Consider the following 22,198-nt stretch of genomic DNA (forward strand, 5'->3'; position numbering starts at 1 on the left):
GTGAATATTTTTGTAAGGCAAGGGTGTCCATTATCCCCTTATTTATTTGTACTAGTTTCCCAGATATTTGCTTCTTATATTTCTAATAGTGGTCTTTATGGTATCTTTATTGCTGACAAACAGATACTCATCAGTCAGCTGGCTGATGATCCCACTCTTCTTTTGCAAGATGCTAACCAAGTTCCTTTAGCATTAAAGTATATCCAGCAATTCTCCAAAGCATCAGGCCTGTTCTTGAACCTCTCAAAGTGTGAACTGATGTCCATCAAAGAATGTCATTTGTCAGACATTTGTAATATTCAAATCAAAGAGCAGGTATCTTATTTAGGTGTTATTATAACAAAAAATGAATTAGAAAGAAGCTCCTTAAATTTTAATCCATTAATTGAGAGTACTCAGAAAAAACTGAATATGTGGCTCCAACGTGATCTCTCATTGAAGGGAAGAATCTTACTAGCCAAAGCTGAAGGTTTGTCAGGGTTTTCATATGCTGCTCTCTCTTTGAATGTTGACACTGCCATTCTTAAAAAATGGATACAATGCTTCTCAGCTTTGTTTGGAAGAATAAAACTCATTTTATTAGAAAATCTTTACTTATGAACACCATTGAGAAAGGGGGTTTAAACTTTCTTGATTTCACCACTTTAAACAACACCTTTAAATTAAATTGGATAAAAAACTGTATCAATAAGCCCTCATCTATTTGGAATCTGATCCCTAATGTTGTTTTTTTCCAAACTATAGGTGGTTTAAGTTTCTTATTAATCTGTAACTATAACATCATGAAAATCCCTGTCAAATGATCTCTTTTTCATACACTCTTAGAAGAAAAGGTTCTATCAGGCGCTACGTATTTGGAACCCCTAAAAGGTTCTATATAGAACCCTTTTAAGGTTTTTTTAAGGTTTAAACAACTCATTTAACTAATTTATCACTATAAAAACTGAAATATCATTTAAGACATTTTTATTAGCATTTACTGTGACAAGCAATATATAACACCGCAATTCATAGTGCAACAGTTACAGAGATTAACATAAATCCATGTTTCTTTATTTATTCATACTTTTTAAAATCATTTTTACCTGTCTAAATAGCACTCTGTTTTAGAAATATTGTTTTTTCAACCTCCTCCACCTTACTCACCCATCCAACATGTGAGTCACAAATATATGTTGATATATTAAGAAACCACAAAAACAAACAAAAAAACATCTGAATGGAATGTTAGCTTGCACAACTAGACTTAAAGTTAACTTGCAAAAAATTATTATTATTATTTTAAATTAATACATAAGTAAAGTTAGAATGTGAACATTTTGTCATCAAATAGTACCGGTATATTAATGACACTCTTATTTTGCATCTCACCACCAGGTCATTACCCTTAAATAAATAAATAAATGTCAAGTATTTACTCCACATTCTCCTATAAACCAAGCAGTCTGACTTTTTCTTTTTTTTTCTTTTTTTCTTTTGTATGCTGCAACTTTCCCCAATTCTGTAACACATGAAAGATGGTGAACCACGTTTCTGAAAAGGGGGCTAAAAGACTAACTATAGTATTGTTTTTAAAATTATAAGCATTAAATAAACAGCACTGGGAAGGGCTAAATAGTGCTGATTAAAATGAACTGAGTGATGGCTTTTGGATGCTCCATACTGAACAAAAAGTAGACAGCAAACAGATACTTCGGGCATCTCTGAGTTATTGGTCAGTGACGCATCCATTTAGATGCTAACTCTCCTTGCGATGAGTAGGCTTGACATCCTAAGATGGGGATACAAGTCAGAGAAACATTTATTAGAACTATGGAGAGTAAAGTACAACAGGAAAAACAAAGGAATCTCTCACAATTAAATCAAATCTTAAAACTTACTTGAATTAGTTAGGAGTGTGGTGTTTTCATCTGTATGTTGATGAACAAACAGGTAATGATGCACTCAAGAGTCCAGACCTGCAGTGACAGTGCAAAATATTTATTTGTCAATCAATCATAAGAACCTGCATGATAAAAGGTGGAAAATAGAAGAAAAAAAAGTTATCAGTAACTTCAGATTAGCAGATTGATGAGTTTCAGTTGGTACTGTGAGGAAAAAGAAATAATGTACATTTTGTGTTATTGTTTTGTATCAGGTTGGTCATGTTTCCTCTGACTTCCACTTTTCAACCCTCTGATAAACTGGTGGTAAGACTTTAAAAGTGCTCTCTGAGTTAGATGAACATCTACAACAACCAAATACAGCGTGTTTAGAATAATATACAATTACGTCAGCAAAACAAATCATTATATTTTACTATACTATAACTGCAAACACCAAATACTCACAGTTATCCACAGAAAAAATGGAAACATCTCCATCAGCTGCTTCTCTAAGAAAAGCCTTTTAGAATCTAAATGAAACACTGAAACTCATATGAGCATGTTGCTTGTCCATAAAAGAGCTGCACGGCATCTTACATGACATGATAACTAGAACTTGCAATCATGTTAGTATGCTGATTAAATAGAAGACTAGCTTGTACCTGTTAATAAATAGATCAAACTGTCCAGATTGCTATACACTGCTAGAACAAATGTATTTCTACCAGATCAGTTTGTTGGTATAATAATAGGTTGATTCAGTGCAGATGTAAATTTTAAGTTTATTTTCTTTGGAATAAAGGTGTGTCAAAGTAAAATTGAAATAAGCACAAATATAATGTAGTATAATAATTTTAAATAGCCTAATGTGTAAATATACATAAAGCATAGTTTAGCCCAAAGAACCCTTTTGTGCTAAAAATGGTTCTTTCTCCTTATATAGAACATTTTTGGCATAAAGGGTTCTTTGGAGTTTAGTATATAACCCTAGGGTTCTATATAGAACCCCAAAGAACCTTTTTTTAGGCAAATGTTGTTGGCTTGGTCCCTCATTTTTAAACACAATTTTACATCTCACTCGTATCTAATCTGGAATAACAAGAATCTACTGTATAAACACAAATCTTTTTGAAAATTGGTTTAGAAATTGTATTATTTTTGTATCTCAACATTTCAATCAAAATGGTTCAATCTGTAATTACTCTTGAGTTTTCAGCTAAGGATGGAATTCCTGTTAGTCCGAAAGAGTTTGCTATTGTTGCTGATGCAGTGCCACATGGGGTTCTCATGCTTTTTAGAGGTCTTTCTTTTCCCATCTCATGTCACTCAGTGGATCTTTGTAAAACATTTGTTGGAAAACAGTGCCTTCCGTCATCCAAGTCAAAAAACAATAAGAAAATGAGTCTTTTTCTGTGCCTTATGTAATCTCTTATTGGAATGGTTTAGTAACTGATATTCCCTGGAAGAAAGTTTGCTCATTACCTCACAAATATTTAATTACTAACAAAATGAGAGAAATTGCATTTAAGTTGATTCATAGAATTTACCCGGATAAGTGCTCTCTTAAAAGACTTAAGAATGATATTAATATCAACTGTTCTTTCTGTTTAGAAAACAATCAAAATTCTTTACATTTATTCTGGAATTGCTCTTACACAACATCATTTTGGTGTGACATTCTTGACTTTAACAAACATTATGTGAATCCCAATTTTGAGTTTACTTATAGAAATGTCATTTTTGGCTTTCATGAATGTGAAAAAAGAAGTGATGCTTATTTTATAAACCTTATTTTCCTGTTAGCTAAATATCATGTTCATAAATGTACATTTTCTAAAAGCAAACCTCTTTTTTTAAGATTCAGAATTGAACTTTTTGTCGTAAGAGTTTTATAGTAACAGCATATCAACATGATGATGATGAATTTGTAAGTAAATGCAATTAGCATCTAAATAAATTCACAAGAGCAAGTATATTGTTTGGACGTTTATTTACATTAAAGGCAAAATAACTGCAATAATAAGAGCACAATATAGATCTGGAACTTCTTTAAGTCTGTCTAAATATGTAGTAATTGCAATGTATTCTGGTCCATATCCTTTCCTCAGGAAGGTGTGCTAGACACTGATTAATGTAACATAAAAATACTATACATATTTATATATTTTGCTATTGTATTGTGGAGTGGCACTTTCATAAACTTGTCTATGCTCCTCTGATTATATAATGGTAAATATTACAATATCATCGCACAACAACAGTGATCAGCAATAATGATAAGCCTAATATTCACAATAAAAATAATAAGGTCATAAACACAGTCTCAGAAGTAAGAATTATCCTTCACCTGACATTTATTTTCATCCTGAAATACGAGGCAAATGTTGGATCACAATAATTAGGAACCACAGTTTCCACAAATCCCTTCACTCGATTGGGATGTTCTCTTTTATTCTGGACGGCAAGGGACTGTAACATCAAGTGTATTTTGCAGTATTAAACACGTATTTACACCGATTTAATCAGGCTCTGAAAATTCTTCAAAAAGAGCACACAGAGTGATCTTCTCAGCCATAGTTGCAACTCTTGCATCATCAGAACATCACCGTTTCCGTTTAATAAACGTTTTGCACCGTTTTATCGGGGCTGAACGCAGCCCTGTTCTTTGAAGTGACTAAAGCTTCTGACAGAGGAGACCTGTTGAGTTTGTTTCGGTGCTAATGTGGGGGTAATAGACGGAGACTGGGCTTAGTTCGGATTTGAGCCCAAAGCAATGTATCATTTAGCATGATGAATGAAAACGTCAGGCTAATTTTGTTTCATTGGAGCCGACGTGCGTCAGGCATGAGAGGGTTTCAAATGAGCAGAAATGAAGCGTTACTCTGGAGTCTGTTTACCCTTAAAGCCAGTAGCCTGTTCTTTAACTAAACTCTAGTGAATAACACCACCTCAGTTTTGTAAAAAGTGGGTAAGAAATACAGCAAACACACTTACAAACGAACATATATGACACTATATGTGCTATCTTCTTTAACATCTCTTTCTTAACTCAAACCTGTGAGTGTGTGATTCACAGTTTTTTATTCAGTGTGTGTGTGTGTGTGTGTGTGAGTAGGGGAGTGATGATGAGCAGCTGAGTGACTGCATCTGTAGAGAGAAGATTCACACTCTGTTGACAAGAACAAATGTGTTTGTTGTCGTAGTGACATAAGATCTCAGAGCTAGAGAGAGAGAGAGACAGAGAGCGCGAGCTCCTAATTCTCACATTCTGTTCTTATATTCATAACGTGACCTGTTGCCGATCCGACTGCGCTTACATTAAGAGAGGTATGTATTCAAATTGAGTTTTGACTAATTATATTTTGAATATGTGCGTTTCAAATTCTAAACTGGCAATTAAGGATTAAATTACAGGATTTTAAAAATGTAATAAAAGTTATAGTGAAAATGAAGATGAAATATTTCAAGTTTCTGCACAATTGCTATGTCACAGGTTGTATATACTGTTCAAAACTCAAAAGCTTAGGGTCAGTAAGATTTCTTAATGTTTTTGAAATAAGTCTATTATGCTTACAAATTGCAGCAAAAACAAAAATGTACTAAAAATATTAATATTGTGAATAATTATTATTAGAAGTTTTCTTTTTTGTTTATTTTATTAAATGTCATTATTCCTGTGATTGCAAAGCTGAATTTTCAGCAGCCATTAGCCTACTCCAGTCTTCAGTGTCCCATGATCCTTCATAAATCATTTTAATTTGCTGATTTGCTGCTCAAGAAACCTTTCTTAATATCACAGATTTTTTCAGGATTCTTTGATGAAATGAAATTGCATAAGGACTTCACTGTCACTTCTGATTACTTTTCATCTTTGATGAATAAAATAAGTTCTTAAAGTCACATGGACCCTAAACTTTTAGACAGTAATTTATGTATAGAGGATTCAAAAAAGTCTACATTGAAAAAGTCTACAATCTTAGATCTAAACCGTTACAGGAAATGTGATGTAAAATAAGAAATATATAAGTAGTGTCAGACTTTTGGGCCCAACGGTATATTCATATATAACTGTATACTGCATATTTTTTAACATACAGGGTCAAAATACTATGTATACAAAAAATATTTTCAAATAGACTAATTCAGATGCCAAGGGCCCCCACATTTGATGATCCCTGTAGTTTGATTTATGTAAAGACTACATTATACTGTGAGAAAACATGTTGTTACAAGTTAAATAACTGGCTTTTATATTGTCAATGTACTGACCCTAGTTGAAAGCCTCTGAACTAAATAATGCATGTAAAATAATACTTTAAATTGATCTATGATAATCACAAATGCAGTGTTTTTACAGAATTTGGCTCTATCAGAATGGTTAAACAGACACTCAGCTCCACGCTGGAATCAGATGTACCAGACACTTGTTGGATCAAGAATCAGCTCCTAAGAATAAAGAACACACTCCAGTCTCTCCTAAGGGCCCTATAAGAAAAGTATGTATTCAGTCCCCTAAAAAGAGGGTCACTGCAGTGCCCACAGAAAAGAAAAAGATGGAGAGAGATGGAACACCTTTGGGATTCCCAGACTCTGTGTACATTCATGCTGCAGCTATTTTCCAGAAAACTCATGTGGAGAAAGACCTCGCACACCGACTCATTCGCTATAGGAGCATCAGTTCTAAAGGCGATGGTGTTGGTGATGATGATGATGAAGATTCTGGGATTGTTGACGACGGTGATGCCAACACCAAGATGAATGAGCACTGGGCATATGAGCAGGCGTTTAACACTGAAATGTGAGTGACAAAATAAAGCCAGGCTAATGTGGATTTTTAAGTATTACATTACGTTTCCTTTAAAAATGTCAACATTATAGCATTCAAGTCGGTTTAACCTGCATAATCCTAACTCTATAAAGTAAAATAAGCCTTGGGTAAGAGTGTAAATATCATGACGATAGTGATGATAAAGAAGAAGTTAAGAAGGCACAAGAATCTAATGCGTGCAGTTCATCTTGATTGTTTTTGCCGTTATTGACCCTGTGGTCACTGATGTCATTCTTTTTGTGGCCCTCAAATCTTTAACATCAATTATTCAGTTCCTCATGACTCAAAGGTCTAGTTGGAAACTTGATGAAGAGTCATAAACGTATATTACTGTACCCAAAATTCCATTTTCATCCTATCCTGTCCTTCAGTACAGAAGAGGAGAGCTTTTCCATTTTATAATGTTGTAAAGTTGGATGTCACACTTTTTTCTTTGATGTTCTCTGATGGAACAAATATTAAGATAACCCTGCTTGGTGCAAATTAAATATTAAATTAAGTTAAAAACAATATTTGTGACCCTGGACCACAAAACCAGTCATAAGTGGCAAATTTTGATATTGAGATTTATACATCAACTGAAAGCTGAATTAAATAGCTTTCCTTTTTTGTTGTTGTTGTTATGATAGGACCATATTTGGCCGAGATACAACTATTTGAAAATCTGGAATCTGAGGGTGCAAAAAAATCTAAATACTGAGAAAATCGCCTTTAAAGCTGTCCAAATGAAGATCTTAGCAATGCATATTACTAATCAAAAGTTAAGTTTTAATATATTTACGGTAGGAAATTTACAAAATATCTTCATGGATTATGATCTTTACTTAATATCCTAATGATTTTGGGCATAAAAGAAAAATTGATAATTTTGACAACATACAATGTATTTTTGGCTATTGCTACAAATATACCCCAGCGACTAAAGACTGGTTTTGTGGTCCAGGGTCACATTTAATGTCACTGAATATTTTCAGCATATTGTTAATATTGAATATTGATATCCTTAGTAATCTTACTTAATCATAATTTCAGCAGTTTCTAATATATATTTTAACATCATTTAATGGACCTGAGCTAACATGAACTGACAATGAACATTCGTGTTATTAACTAGTATTAACAAAGCTTAATAAACACTGCACAAATGTGTTGCTCATTGTTAGTTTGTGTTTATGTATTAACTAATTTTAACTAATAGTGTAGTTACCAAAATATGTTTTGTATTGTTTTCGAATCTTCATATCAGAAAATTGGAAGATAATGAAGATAGTAGAAGATATAGATGATAAATTGAAGACTGACTTTTGGGTTGTGGTTTATGCAAAGCTGAATGCTCTCCATGTTTCCTGTCATTTCTTCTCCTCTGACCTCTTCTTTCCTTGCCTACCCCCTCTTCGTTCCATTACTGAGGTCCTGAATCAATAATTTGGGAATGTTTCTTCTTGTAGCTTATCTTCCCCACACATGTCTCTGACTCATTCCTCTACTCTCTTCACCTCTCTCTCGCTCGCTCGCTCTCTCTCTCTTTCTTTCTTAAACTCTTTGCTTAGGGGAGGTTTTTTTATACTCTTATTTTTTAAGGACATCTATTTGCTTTTAGTGAGCAGGTCAGACATCAGTTAACTGACTGCTGTAAGACTTTAATGGCTGCGCTGAACTGTAAGCACGAGGTCAGATTATACTTGCAGCCAGTTCTAGCATCCAGTTATATTTGTATGCAATTCGGAAAAATCAGACAAAAGCTTATCGGTGTAATGTATTATACAATATATTAAAGGAGCTTTTTCATTTTATTGTATTTGTAATTTTTTTTTTTTTTTTTTAGCTTAAATCTAAAACAAATTTTTGGATCTATGCTTAAAACAAACAAATAATTAAATAATTTTCCTCAAAAGTTTTGAAAGGAGGAATATTTTAAAAGACATCATGAAAGCTATTCGTTTTTAATAATATATATGTATTTTTCATTTTAAAATAGACATGATTTAATGAAAAATTTTTGTTTTGTTTGTTTGTTTTTATTCAGTTAACATTTGTTTTTTAGAGTTAGTAAGCCAGCCTAAGTTGGAATTCAGCTATTTTTAAATTCATATCTCAGCAAAATGGATATAACTCTCACACATCAATTTTGCAGTTGGGTAATTTAGGATCTCTGGAGTAGACGCTTTTTGCTCGTCTTGAGTTTTGAGTTTTTTGCTCCCCACTTTAACTCTTCATATTATGCTGTTGTATTACAACTATCCACTGCAGTATAGCAGTGATATAATTGCATCAGTATATTGCTCAACTTCATTTACTAAAGCTAAATATCCCAAACTTTCTCCTACCATCACAGACCAAGATCTACTGGAGGAGATCCTGACTGACAGCTACTTTCACCGTTCTCAGCAAATGGTGCGTCTGTTATGACTGACATCTGCCCTTTTATCTTGATGTCATGATTGACTTTGTATTTGATGGGTGAGTTTGTGTGTATGTTCAGCCAGATGATCTTATGGCTCTTGTGGTGGTTGTACTCTATGACCTCCTGGACAGGAAGTTCCAGCCCAGAGAGCCAATGAAAAGAGCAGAAGAGGGACTAATAAAGGAAGTGAGACAGGTGGAGGACAGCCTTTGTAGGTCAGTACGAGCAGATCTGCCCCTTACAGTAATAATGTTCTTTGAAAATTGGAGAGCAAGTTGAGACCTTTGCTTAAGTATCCTCAGTTTCAGAAATGATCTCAGCAATGTCTTAAATTGCCCAAAATACCAAAGTTTGATATGTATAAATTCAGAGATTTCAATGAAAGTTTGTTCTGCCTTAGAGTTTAAAAAAAGGTGTATTTGCAACGTCATATCTCAAAATTATGACTTTTTTTTTTATTGGGACTTAATTTCCTATTATAACTATTAAAAAAAATTACTGTAAGGTGGAAATTGAATTTCTGATTAAAACTCATACTTTTTCACTAAGTGGGAATGTGAAAACAGTTTGTGGTTTTGTTGAGCTCTGCAGTGCAAAAAAAAGTTTTGTCTTTACTGAAACTTGTCTTTTTGTCATATTTTCTTTCTCCATACTACAAAAAAAAATGCTACTTAAATTATAACATTTTAAAATAATTAAATATTTTAATAATTAAACTATTTTAAAATAATAGTTTTTAATAATAATTCCTATATAGTTGCAACTTTGTCTCCCACACACACAACTGACATTTTTGTTGTTTTGTTTTGTTTTTTCCCCCCACAGTGTTTCCATAGATTAGAACTTTTTTCAAATATTTGTTTTCATGGCTGCAACATTGTCCTGAAAATTACATTACATTGCATTATTAATCCTCTAGTGATGTTCCATAATTCTTGGCCCTTAAAAATGGTGCTTGTATGTTTGTGTGTACCTATCAGGTTCAAGACCAAACTGGAATCCTCACTGGCTCAGTACAGAATAAAACAGAATTTGCTGACAATTGACAGTTTCCTGCCACCAGTTGTGAGGGTTAAACAACAAAGGTCACAAACATTACCACTCTATGCCTGGGTCAACACCCTCAAAGCCAGGTAGTGTGTGTCTGCGTATGTATTTATGTATACACAAATGTATTTTTCCTTCTTTAATATGTACACCTCTCATATTGTGTTTGTATTCCATTTATTCAGCATTGAAAATGTATGTGAGACTCTGAAGACATCAGGTTTTACTCAGGTCGACTCACACACACCCCTGGTAGGAAATGAGTTCTGTAAGGACGAACACTGTTCCAATGTACTGCTGTTTCCCAGACTGCTCTCAAAACAACTGGAGAAAACCAACCTAGTGACAGAACACACACTCATAATACAGGTAATAAAGACACATACATACAAGCATCATCAGTGCAATCCATATCCAGGTTTAATGTGTGTGTATGAATACAGGATAAATCTCGCAGTCTGGCAGCATGTGCGATTCACCCGCTGTTGGTGGAGAATGGAGACGTTCTGATGGTGGGATCTTTCTCTGCTCTGACTGTGGCTCACGTGGCTGTCCAGGTCGCTGCCTGTTCTGGCTGTGTACACGTATATGGGCTCCTTAATGTCTCCACCTTCAACAATGAATTACAAACCATCCTCACCTCTACTGCCTGCAAAAGCAAGTGTTATTCTGCTGAACCTTATTCATGAGTGATATCTACATACCATAATAAGGTACCTGTCCTTTGTTTGGCCAGTAGTGAAGTATTGATTCTCAAGTATTTACTTTCTTTTTTCCATAGATGTGAAAGTGATGTCTGAGTACTTCAGTGAACTTAATGAATGGGATTTGCGTATTCAGAAGGTTCGGGTGATTGTGCTGCTCCCAAAGTGTTCTGCGTCAGCACTTTCTAACCCTGTTGAGTTTATCCTCAATGAGAGTGGAGGTAGAGCAATGCATGATTTTACATTTGAGGCATTCTGTTTTTCATTGTGTCAGTTGGGTGAGCATTGAATAAATGCAAACTAATACAGCGTTTCAAAATAAGGCAGAGTTTAGCCACACTATTACTTCATAAAGTGGCACATTCCACAAGCTGTCGTTTTGACAGATTGACTTCAATATAAGCTGTTTTTAGACTAACGAGAAAGTTTTGAGTTCAGAATGTTTTTAAAGCATTGTATATCTAAAGATCAAAGGAATTTTAATTTTTTTTAGTTCATTACCCCTTTAATTTTAAAACAGTTATCTCAAATTGTAATAATATTTCACAATATTACTGTTTTACAATATTTTTTATCAAATAAATGCAGCTAAAATATTGTCGACCCCAAAATCTTTGAATGGTATAAAATATATTCATAAATCATATATTGACTATTGTATATCATCTGAGTTATAATGACCTAACTTGATTAACTGCAGATCCTAAGGTGAAAGCTGTGGTGTACTGCACATGCTCAGTATATCCAGAGGAGAATGAAAGACTTGTGAAGAGAGCACTTGAGAACGCAGACAGCAAAGCAAAAGCTATGCCCTTCAGGTACACGCACATCTCTCATACACACACACACACACTGTCCAAGCATTAAGTCTTTCCTGTCACACGCCACTAACTGTAAGGATTTAAAGTTGCTGTATCCATGGAAACAGCAGTTAATCCACAGAAAAGCAAGTGGGGGAAGGATTATGTGAATGTTTGAGTTATGAGAAAATGGATATGAGTTGGATTGAATTTACAACACAAAACATCTCTCTCTCTGTGTTACTCTCAGGCTGGTCAGTGCAGGATGGGATGATGAGGAAGAGAAGTTTTTCATAACACAAGCATCTGACATCACAAATGGCTGTTTCCTCTGTGTGATGAAAAGAGAGGTGAGAAAGAAGGAACGAGAGAAAATCAAATGACTAACAGGTTTTATAATATATATAATAGGACATTTACAGCCATAATGATTTGCTGTGATTCATATGCTGTGTTTATATCTAAACAAGCATGAAGAAGTGTCTGCGAGTAGTGAGTTGGTGAGAGAGCTCACACACACACACACACACACAGCTTTCATGCAGAGCATGATGCATTGCTGTCCTAAATACTGGCAGCATAGCTCCGGTTCGCACTAAATAATGAACACGTGTCTGATCACATTAGCATCCACACAAGACCACACAGAGCAAGACTGTAGCTTCTTTTGTGTGTGTGTATGTGTGTAAGCTTGCATTTGCACTTTATACTGCATATAGACTGGGGTTAGTTGTCACTTTTGTACTACAATGAATATACAAGTCAACTGAAATTAAATTGAACATTACCTCCAAAAGTTATCATTACACGAATCTGCTATTTATCACTGATAGTAAAACAATTGTGAAATGCAAAAATAAAATAAAATAAAATAAAACGGTGAATTACGACTTGGCCCAACCTGACATAAACCCTTGTCCCAAGAACACAGTTTTTTACTTTATTATTAAAATCTATTTTAATTTTATTGTTGACAGTAGTTGTGTAAAATCAGCTTGTCAGATCTTACCAGGACTTTCCATGTTTGTGAGCAGAATAAATCAAATGGTCGGCAGACTGTAGTTGAGCCATCTGTGGCTAGGAATATTGAGATAAAACCTTTCTGACAACTAGCCCCAGTCTCCCCATATTTAATATTGCTTTATGCATATGCGTGTGTTTTCTTTCTAATAGCAAGACCCAGCAGAGGTAGAAACCGTGCAGGATATTTTAGCACGAGCTGCTGCTAAAGGTTTGTTGGGGGGGCTGCTGCCTCCTGACCCTGTGAACGGAGAGAAACCGAAAAAGCGAAAAAACTAAAAGGATCCAAACCAATTCTTCCGCCTTCCTCCCTGATTGAGCCTCCTGCGTCGGTGATTATCAGTCAGAGTCCTCCAGCTGATGGTGTGCTCTCCTATACCATCATCCAGACAGCAGAAGATTCAGCTCACACTTCCAGAGTCCTGAATAACAGTTCCACAGTCCTAGATCATGCTTCAAGTCAAAAATCTGCAGTTATGGATGCCACATCTAGCACTACAAATCACTCCAGTATTCTAGACCACTCATCCAACAAAAAAAATCAGCCTTCGTTTGTGCAAAATAAGAAAAGGTACCAAGAACATCAACAAAATAGTCCATGTGACATCAGTGGTTCAACCGTAATTTTATGAAGCGACGAGAATTTTCTTGTGTTCAAAAAAACTAAAATAATGACTTTAGGGGTCAGAAAGCTCTCGAATTTCAGCAAAAAATATCTTAATTTGTGTTCCGAAGATGAATGAATGTCTTATGAGTTTGAAATAACATGAGGGTGAGTAATTAATGACAGGGTGAACTATCCCTTCAATGTTTATATATGCTGTACTTTAGCAACACTGTAACTGTATCATGTATATTATGTTGAATAAATGATTTAGTGATTTGTAACCTGCCTAAGGTCCTAATTTTGTGTGTTGCCCTATATGTCAGAATATGAGAAAACAGATTTGCATTAATATGCACCAAAGTTGATTGACTGAATGGTGTATTTCTTAAAATCACATTTATATCTCAATTTAAAAATATATTTAATATCTTATTTATTAAAATTAATTTAAACAATTTATATCATTAAATCATTAATGTTATTCATTAAATCAGTTGAAACCAGATTTTGTATCTAAATGTTTACAGTTGTCTATTTTACCCACTATTTATTTATTCACCATATTTTCTTTTCTATTTCTGTAATGTAAGTACTTTATACAGTTTGATCATTTTAAGTCAGCATATTTTTTTTTGATGACATGCTGGACTACTTCCATCATTTTATCTGCTTAAAGCTAGCCCTTTCTTAGACCATAAATATTCAGCCCATCTACCTCCATCCAATCAAGAACCGATGGGTTGAACCAAGTCCCTGCCCTACATTTTCTGAAAAGCAGATGTACCTCACAATATGGAAGAAAATGTTTTATCATAACTTTAATAATTATTCCACTAAAGCTTTATTGACTCATATTTTATATGAATGTGCAATTTCATATGAATGTGTACAATTAGGCAATGATTTTTTTTTTTTAGAGAAATGCTAAGCACGAAGGTCCACCCCTGCTTAGGGGTATGCGATATGACGATTTTTGATCGTGGACGATAAAAATGTCTCCACGATCTGCTTTTGAAGAAATACGTTATCATAGTATCGTGCTACAGCGCACATTGTCAAATACAGTTCCATCTCTATATACTGTACAACACGCCATACAGCGGTAGAGTTACTCTGACAGGCACTGCACTTATTCGCGATCGCAAAAGTACATTATTTGCACACAAGCCTTGCTGGTTAAATGTTTCATTTGCGTCTGACATACGCCTTTTCTGAGCACATACAACAGAAGCGCGCGCCCTAAAAATCTGTCTAACAGCGTCTGATTACTCAACTAAGTTATCTTTTGCGCTATTACTGTCAAAACACACAAGGTTTACATACAGACTCAGTTGGTTATCTCTAAAATGAAAGTAAGAGAGAAACGGATGCCTGTATATTAGATGCGTGCAGGTCTTAAAGGGACACTAAACATATGCTGTCGACTGTCATTAAACGGATAGTTCACCCTAAAATTTAATTTCTGTCATTATTTACTCACTCACATGTTGACCCAAACCTCTATTAATTTCTTGTGCTGAACCCAAAATAAGACATTTTGAAGAACGAGGGTAACCAAACAGTTGCTGGTCCGCATTGACTTTGATAGGAAAGAAAAATCCTATGGAAGTCACTGTTTGGTTTTCCACCTTCTTCAAAACAGCATTTATGTTCAGCAGAAGAAAGAAACTCATTCAGGTTTAAAACAACTTTTGAGTAAATGATGGTATAAAAATAAAACATTATGACAGAATTGACAGAATATTTATTTTTGGGGGAACTATTCATTTAACGTTAACAAAACAACAAAACGCAAAGAGAAAAATCACTCCCTATTCTTGACTGAAAAACTTTAATACAGTTGCTTTAGGAATCAGTCTACAGTATGTAGTGTTTTATTTTTATATTTGTTCATTCAATTTCATTGAATGCTCCTGCTAAATACACCTATTGTACCTGAAAATAAAGCACTGTTTGTTTTATTTGTATATTATGTGTATTTGTAATGTGTATCTTTGTTCTTATTTTTAATAAGAAAGATAAAATAATGACAAAGATTTTTATCTTCACCCACTTTGAAGTCCATGTCTTTAGTTTTTTGTTACCTTGAAAGGCTTTGTGTTTCTAGTTTGGCTGTAATGCTCAGACAACTTGTAAAACCAAAATAGTAAAACTAACATGACAAAGAATCGTGATAAAATCATGAAATTTAAAAAAATCGAAATATATTTTTCCCATATCGCCCACCCCCACCCCTACCCCTACTGTAAACCTCAGTGGGCCATAAGTAGATCATAAAACTTTACCACAATTTTAAAACTTAAAAGTTACATTCATTAGTTAAGACATTTCTTGCTATTAACAACAGACTATATTTTATGAAATCAATTAACTGCCAGAAACATTTCGATGTATTTTGTGATATGCCATTTATTTTCACAACAGTTTACATTTATATGGTGTACAAATTAGTGTAGAGCAGAGAAAGCCAACGTTTCCACAAAAACATGTGTTTGAGTGTATTTCACCAGTAGTGTTAATTCTTAGCTCGTTAATCCTTGTGATGAGATTTCCCCTGATAATCGCCAATCAGAGTGATTCACCATGCAAGAACACTAGAGTCAAACACACTACTCTTGGCTAACAAGAGAATGATGATTCTACGCAGAATTATTGTACTGGACTACATTACCCATAAGCCTCCTCCCTCTTTCTGGTTTTGCGTGTAACAGCTGACTTTGCGTTTGCCACTGAATTCATTTGGAAACAAAGTGTGATTGATTCTTATTCATTGTGAAACAAAATGACGGGAATCAAAAAATATTCCAAAAGAAACAGTGAGTTGTATAAAACCCAACATCACAGAGTGAAATTCACATGAAAAAACAACAACATGCACTTCTTCAAAGCTGCAAAAGAGATAATAAGAGGGGGAAAGCGAAGGGGTGCAGTACACAGGCAGATTGATTTATGTCAGGTCATTTTAACACTCTGATCATCTGCAGGGTGAAAGCGGAGACCTTGTCAAGATACAGGAGTAATGGTTATAGTAGAGCTAGCTAAACATCTATATACTGCCCAAACAAATGCACTCTAATTTTGGTGTTGGTGAAAAATCTGATTGTGACAATCTTGTTTAAACTGACATTTTAAATAATACAAATCATTAATAGGACACTAGTCCTCCTTTTTGCTGATACACCGGCTTCAGCTCAAAATTTATTTCACTGCATGGCTATTGTAAATGTGTTATGCATTATAGATGGATGTCTTCGATTTTTGTTGTTTTTAAAATAAATCAAGCCAAGTCTCGAGACCCTACATTGGGCGCCACATTTTTAAACTGCATTGAGTTAAAACATTTAAAAATGTGTCACAAGACCCTACGCTTGGTGTCACTTTTCTAAAACATGAAGTTAAACCTTTAAAAAACATATATTTTGAAATCCTATGTTGGGTACCATGTTTTTAAAACAAATCTAGTTAAAACTTTTACAAATGTGTTTTGAGACCCTGCATTGGGCACCAATTTCCTGCACTGCATCTCAAGTTCTCAAACACTTTTTGAGTGAAGGGTACAAAAGGAGATTTGTTTCGACAGTATTAATGATTTTATGCACCAGTTTCAACCAAATAGCCACTTGTTAAGTTGAACACACTTTTGTCCATATAGTGTATTCTTAAGCAGACTGAAGCTATAACTACGTCTAATGTTAGTTTGGGCAGAATGTAAAGATCCTACAAAGCCTTTCAAATGTTATGGCAGTCAGCGTCTGAGATAAACAGCTCTCCAGAGTAACTGTACAGTGATTTGAATTGACATTTGTTTGATTTTGTTGTTCAATACAGGGTAAAGAATGTCTAAGCTTATGATACATCACAATGAAACCAGTATATACCAATATAAAATAGAATAAATAAAATAAAAAATATCATTTCTGTTCAGTACAGTTTTTCTTCTTAAATTGTCCCAGGACATGCAAGGCAATGTGTCTTTTTTTTCTCTCAAATCTTCCTCAGAGCTAAAAGAGTGCATAGATAGACACTTACAGTTCACATCTCCTCCCCTAGAGCTAGCTCTCCTTAAAAAGGACCATAAAATAAATTCATATTCACAATCTCTACCATCTTTCACTCCTCTTTTCTTTGTTTTGTCAGTTGGTTTATCTACAACACATACATGATTGTTTTTACAGTATGGCCAGAATAAACGGGATCACAAGACATGCCAAGGCGAGTATGACCAAAACAAACAAAAAACATGACAAAGTAAAAGTATCTGAAATTCAAAAAATAAAGCCTTATGATATGATGTTTGCTATATATAGATACTATATGTACACACATAAGTGACTTGTCAAAACCCTTGTGAAAGAAAGGGTAAGTCTAGGAGTACAGCAAGACCACGTAGGTACGTGCAGGAAAAAAATTATAATAATTTGTGAAGCGCAACCAGAACATGTAAAGCCACAAATGGCATCCAAACGTCAGGAATTGATGCTGGAACTGAAATAGCTCTGGGGGGTTTTTTCCACTAACTTGGATCTGCTGCAGATAGTTCCTATCAGTCAGGTTTTTTTTGACTTTCAGTCACTGGAGAGCCTCTCGAGGAAGTAATCACTATGCTGGGGTTCAAAGCAGAGTTGACACGAGTGAACTGTTTGACTCTAGGCAAAGTTCTTGCCGCCTCCTGTATTTTGCTCCATGAGTAATTCAATTCTCTTCCACAACATTCTCTCTTTCAAAGAAAAAAAAAGGCAACTTCACTTTGGAAATATAAAAAGCACATTCATACTTTACATCTACACACTAAACTGAACAGGTAATGTCCTTCCACCAGTGTTAATGCACAGCAAGTCTATGGGAAGTTTGATTCATCAATGTTGTTTGATTAATATTGGCATCTTTTCCAAGCCTCCTCAACAACTTCTGGTGAAGATGAACATGTCAGCAGAGCTTCTTGAAGAAAACAAAATCATTTGGTGAAATCTTTGATGTATTTCAACGTTAATGATGAAAGAGTTGGGATTTCCATCTTCCTACTTGGAAAAGTGCAAAGGAACTTCACTTGAAATCGAACTTCCAAATTGCGCATTGTGAGGTGTCGTTTTTTTCCCACAATTTGGTTGCTAGAAGACTTCATTGTTGACACTGAACAAATGCAATGCTGATGTAATGTAGTGCAGTTGTTTTGTTGCAAGAAGGTGCAGTCACATTTACCAATGTGTCAATAGGAATCCATGTGATTGGTAATTTCACTTGAGGGCGAATGATTTCCCCACACAGATTTCTCATAGGGTTCAAGTTGTTCATGCAAATTTACTGCGCCGACCAATAGAAATATACTTTTATATACTTAACTTTTACGCGAGTTGTGCTTCATACATCGCTGCACTACTGACAATTAACAATGGACCAAAATTTCGCCAAAATATCGCTAATGTTACCGCACCTTTGCACATCATCTTTTGAGCACTGAACATTGGAGCACCTTGGTCAGAAGATATAAAGTAAGAACATCCGTCATCCAACTTTGAATGGAACACAGTGCCTCTCATCCACCCATTCTTGTTTTGTGTTCATCAGGATAATAAAGAATGCAACAAAAAATAGCTTTTATGACACTTGTGAACATCCGTTAGCAAATGAAGCAGCATCAAGCTCCTCTACACACCCGCACACACCTACGGTCATGCGACAGCAATGAACTGTGACAATATGAAGAAGCTCTGTTGAGTGAAGCAGCCGTAGTTGTTCTTTTTGAATTACACAAACTTTCTTCAAATGATCTCTTTGAGCAGGCTTTGTCAAGATAGGGTGGTGCTTATAGATGGGCGAAGCCTGTTGGTTACAGTCATGCTGGAGATGCGTGGCTTCCCATGCAGATATACGCATGACTGACATATGGGAGACAGAAGAGAGAGGCTTGTAGATATTGGATTAGGTGTGTGTTTGAGTGTGTGCGAGTAAAGGGTGTATTTTCTTGGCATCAGCTCATTTGATAATTACTTGTTTCAGATTTTCAGACAGTTTTCGTCCTTAAGTATTGGTTCGTATTCCGTCACGTGACTGGACAGATATGTACAGGACATTCTGATAGCTGTAAGCATGCAGAGCGTGACGGTGAGAATGCGTGCTTGTGTGTCAGATCACTGGGGGAGCTCAGTGACTGGTCTCTTCTGTTTGAGCGTGTCGATGAGGGAAAGAACTCCACGTTTGACGCTGGTGGAGACGCGGCGAGTGACTGAATCAGCAGGGGGTGCTTGTGAGCAGGCTTTCTGAGATGGAGGGCGTGCCACCAGACACTTCTGATACCTCAACTGCAGAGACAAAGAAGAAAAAGTGAGTGGATGATTCATGTGTTGAATTTAATGTAACAGGCTTGGTTGGATAAGATCTGATTATGAAATATGACATTAAAGTTTATGGAATAAAACTTTCAATAGAATGGGTTAGGCTTAGGCTGGGTTGTTGTTTGAACACCTCATCTTGACTAAGGGTAGACAATAATTCAGACATTTACAATTGTTAAGCAACATTGTGACTATTACAAGGATTTTAATGTTTCTTTTTTTTTTTTTTGGCCATCAAGTTTTATTTTAGTTTTTAAATATATTTTTATTTTACCACATTTTATTAAGGTAGCTGTTTATGGCTATGTACAGTTATTACTATATGTGACCCTGGACCACAAAAGCAGTCTTAAGTCGCTGGGTTATATTTGTAGCAATAGCCAAAAATACATTGTATGGGTCAAAATGATCCATTTTTCTTTTATGCCAAAAATCATTAGGACATTAAGTAAAGATCATGTTCCATGAAGATATTTTGTAAATTTCCTACTGTAAATATATTAAAACTGAATTTTTGATTAGTAATATGCATTGCTAAGAACTTCATTTGGACAACTTTAAAGGCGATTTTCTCAGTATTTCGATTTTTTGGCACCCTCAGATTCCAGATTTTCAAATATTTTTTATCTCGGCCAAATATTGTTCTATCATAACAAATCATACATCAATGGAAAGCTTTTTTATTCAGCATTCAGATGATGTATAAATCTTAATTTAGAAAAATTTACACTTGTGACTGGTTTTGTGGTCCAAGGTCACATATATAATATATAGGGCAGTTAATAAACAGTAACATTTTTTAATGTTTTTGGAAGAAGTCTCTTATGCTCACCAAGTCTGCATTTATTTGCTCAAAAATGCAGTAATATTGTGAAATATTACTACAATTTAAAGTCTGTGTGAACCGGAAGTTGCTGCCGACTTTATTTCAGTGTAGTGGCGTATTTCCAGCAGAAACGGAATATTGAATAGAGGGCAGGGTTTTATTTTAGCGCTCCTCCTCTCTGTCTCTCACTCATACCTAACGGTCGGAGGGGTGTGTTTACGGATATTCTGCCTAAGCGTCAAACTGACGGCATCAAAAAATGACTGCCATTCCAGAGCGGAAGTAAATGTTCAGATTTTGATTAAAGATTACCAAAACAAACAATTTTTTTCAGTGGATTAACTTCCATGGATTGTTAACATCAAGACTGTGCGATAGTAAAGTAAATAAAGACCATTTTGATTTCAATGCGACTTTAAAATAACTGTTTTCTATTTTAATATATTTTAAAATGTAATTTATTCCTGTGATGGCAAAGAAAAGGTGATTTTTCTTTTTTCTGAAATAAGAAATCTAATGTGTATGAACATTATGTGTTACATCAGTCTTTACTGTCACTTTTGATCAATTTAATGTGTCATACCTGAATAAAATTAATTTATTTTTTAAAAATCTTACTGACCGCAAAAAAAATTATATATATATATATATATATATATATATATATATATATATATATATATATATATATAGTAGACTGACATATAATTATTTTTGCAGCAATATTGCACAGCTCTCGTCTTGACATTGATTTTTTCTTTTTTATTAAGCTATAGTGCTCATTTATATTTGATGTGGTGTTGAACCGTTTTAACTCACCATGCATGCTGCCTGAACAGCCTCTGACACACTGCCTGCATTGGGATCACACCAAAACACATGACACTCAAAGTACTGGCTCCCAGAGTCCATGATGAATGCGAATGAATGCACATCTTTCCCAACTCCCATAAATGACAGGAAACGCACACGACACTCCACTAGGACCTCCTCTTCCTCCTAATATAGTTCATGACACCAAGAATCATATATGAGTAAACTTTTTTGAACAAAAAGTTGCACTTTAGTAAAACAGACAGCTATAAAGATGTTCTGGGGAAATAATGTGTTATTGCCTTTTCTTTGATGACTGTGACTGTTGCATCGGCTACATTCAACATCACAGGGACCCAGTCATCTCGAATTGATGATGTTATCAAACTGTCTATTGCACCGTTGAGAATGTCCATGCCTAGAAAACAAGAACATCTGCCCTTGTAATTGCATGTACAGTTCCAGGAACAGATATGTGAACCTTTTGGCTTTCAACGTAAAATAGCCATAAGATTTCAACTGATCTACAACTAAGTCACAACAATGTTCACAAAAATAAACAATGATGCTTTCAGTACACACTATGTAGGGTGGAAATTATTTATCCAAAAACTAACTGGAGTCAGGAGTCATCTAAGCTGGAGTACAATCAATGAAACAAGGTCAGAGTCACCCTGCCCAATGAAGAAACAATCACAAAGTTTGCTATTCACAAGACACTTTTGTCTGATGTAAACCATCAAACAAGAGACGTCTCAGAACACCTAAGATAAGTTGTCTTGCATTAAGCTGGAAAGGGTTACAAAAGCATGACCTGAAGAGAGGATGCACACCAGACATCTCAGAAATATCTCTGAACATGTATTGTAAGGAGGAATGGTTCCAAACATCTGACAGTCATGCTTGGCTGATTTGGAGGAAGGTCAACAAGCTATTAAATAAGGATTTACAT

At 34.9% G+C, this 22,198-nt stretch overlaps 2 protein-coding genes across 4 annotated transcripts in view; one reads left to right on the forward strand and one right to left on the reverse strand.

Annotated features, from left to right (window-relative positions):
• Positions 1-6,418: 6,418 nt before the first annotated feature.
• On the forward strand, positions 6,419-12,947 carry LOC306874316 (putative methyltransferase NSUN7; the record flags this gene model as incomplete). Its single annotated transcript, XM_079424289.1, is given in 11 exon segments — positions 6,419-6,654; positions 6,656-6,663; positions 9,029-9,087; positions 9,176-9,312; positions 10,078-10,230; positions 10,330-10,513; positions 10,588-10,807; positions 10,926-11,069; positions 11,549-11,666; positions 11,899-11,998; positions 12,822-12,947. Coding segments are annotated over 11 exon segments (1,485 nt in total).
• Positions 12,948-15,665: 2,718 nt separating this feature from the next.
• LOC306874182 (amyloid beta precursor protein binding family B member 2-like) overlaps positions 15,666-22,198 on the reverse strand; it is a 60,502-nt gene continuing 53,969 nt past the window's right edge. For all 3 annotated transcript variants that reach the window (XM_079424021.1, XM_079424020.1, XM_079424022.1), the window contains 3 exons: positions 21,549-21,664; positions 21,253-21,432; positions 15,666-19,574 (listed from right to left, as the gene is read on the reverse strand). In XM_079424021.1, coding sequence (XP_079280147.1) covers positions 19,404-19,574; positions 21,253-21,432; positions 21,549-21,664 — 467 coding nt within the window. In that variant the 3' untranslated portion in view covers positions 15,666-19,403. The remainder of the gene's footprint in view (positions 19,575-21,252; positions 21,433-21,548; positions 21,665-22,198) is intronic.

This window comes from Barbus barbus, assembly GCF_936440315.1.
Source record: "Barbus barbus genome assembly, chromosome: 8".
Classification (NCBI taxonomy): domain Eukaryota; kingdom Metazoa; phylum Chordata; class Actinopteri; order Cypriniformes; family Cyprinidae; genus Barbus; species Barbus barbus.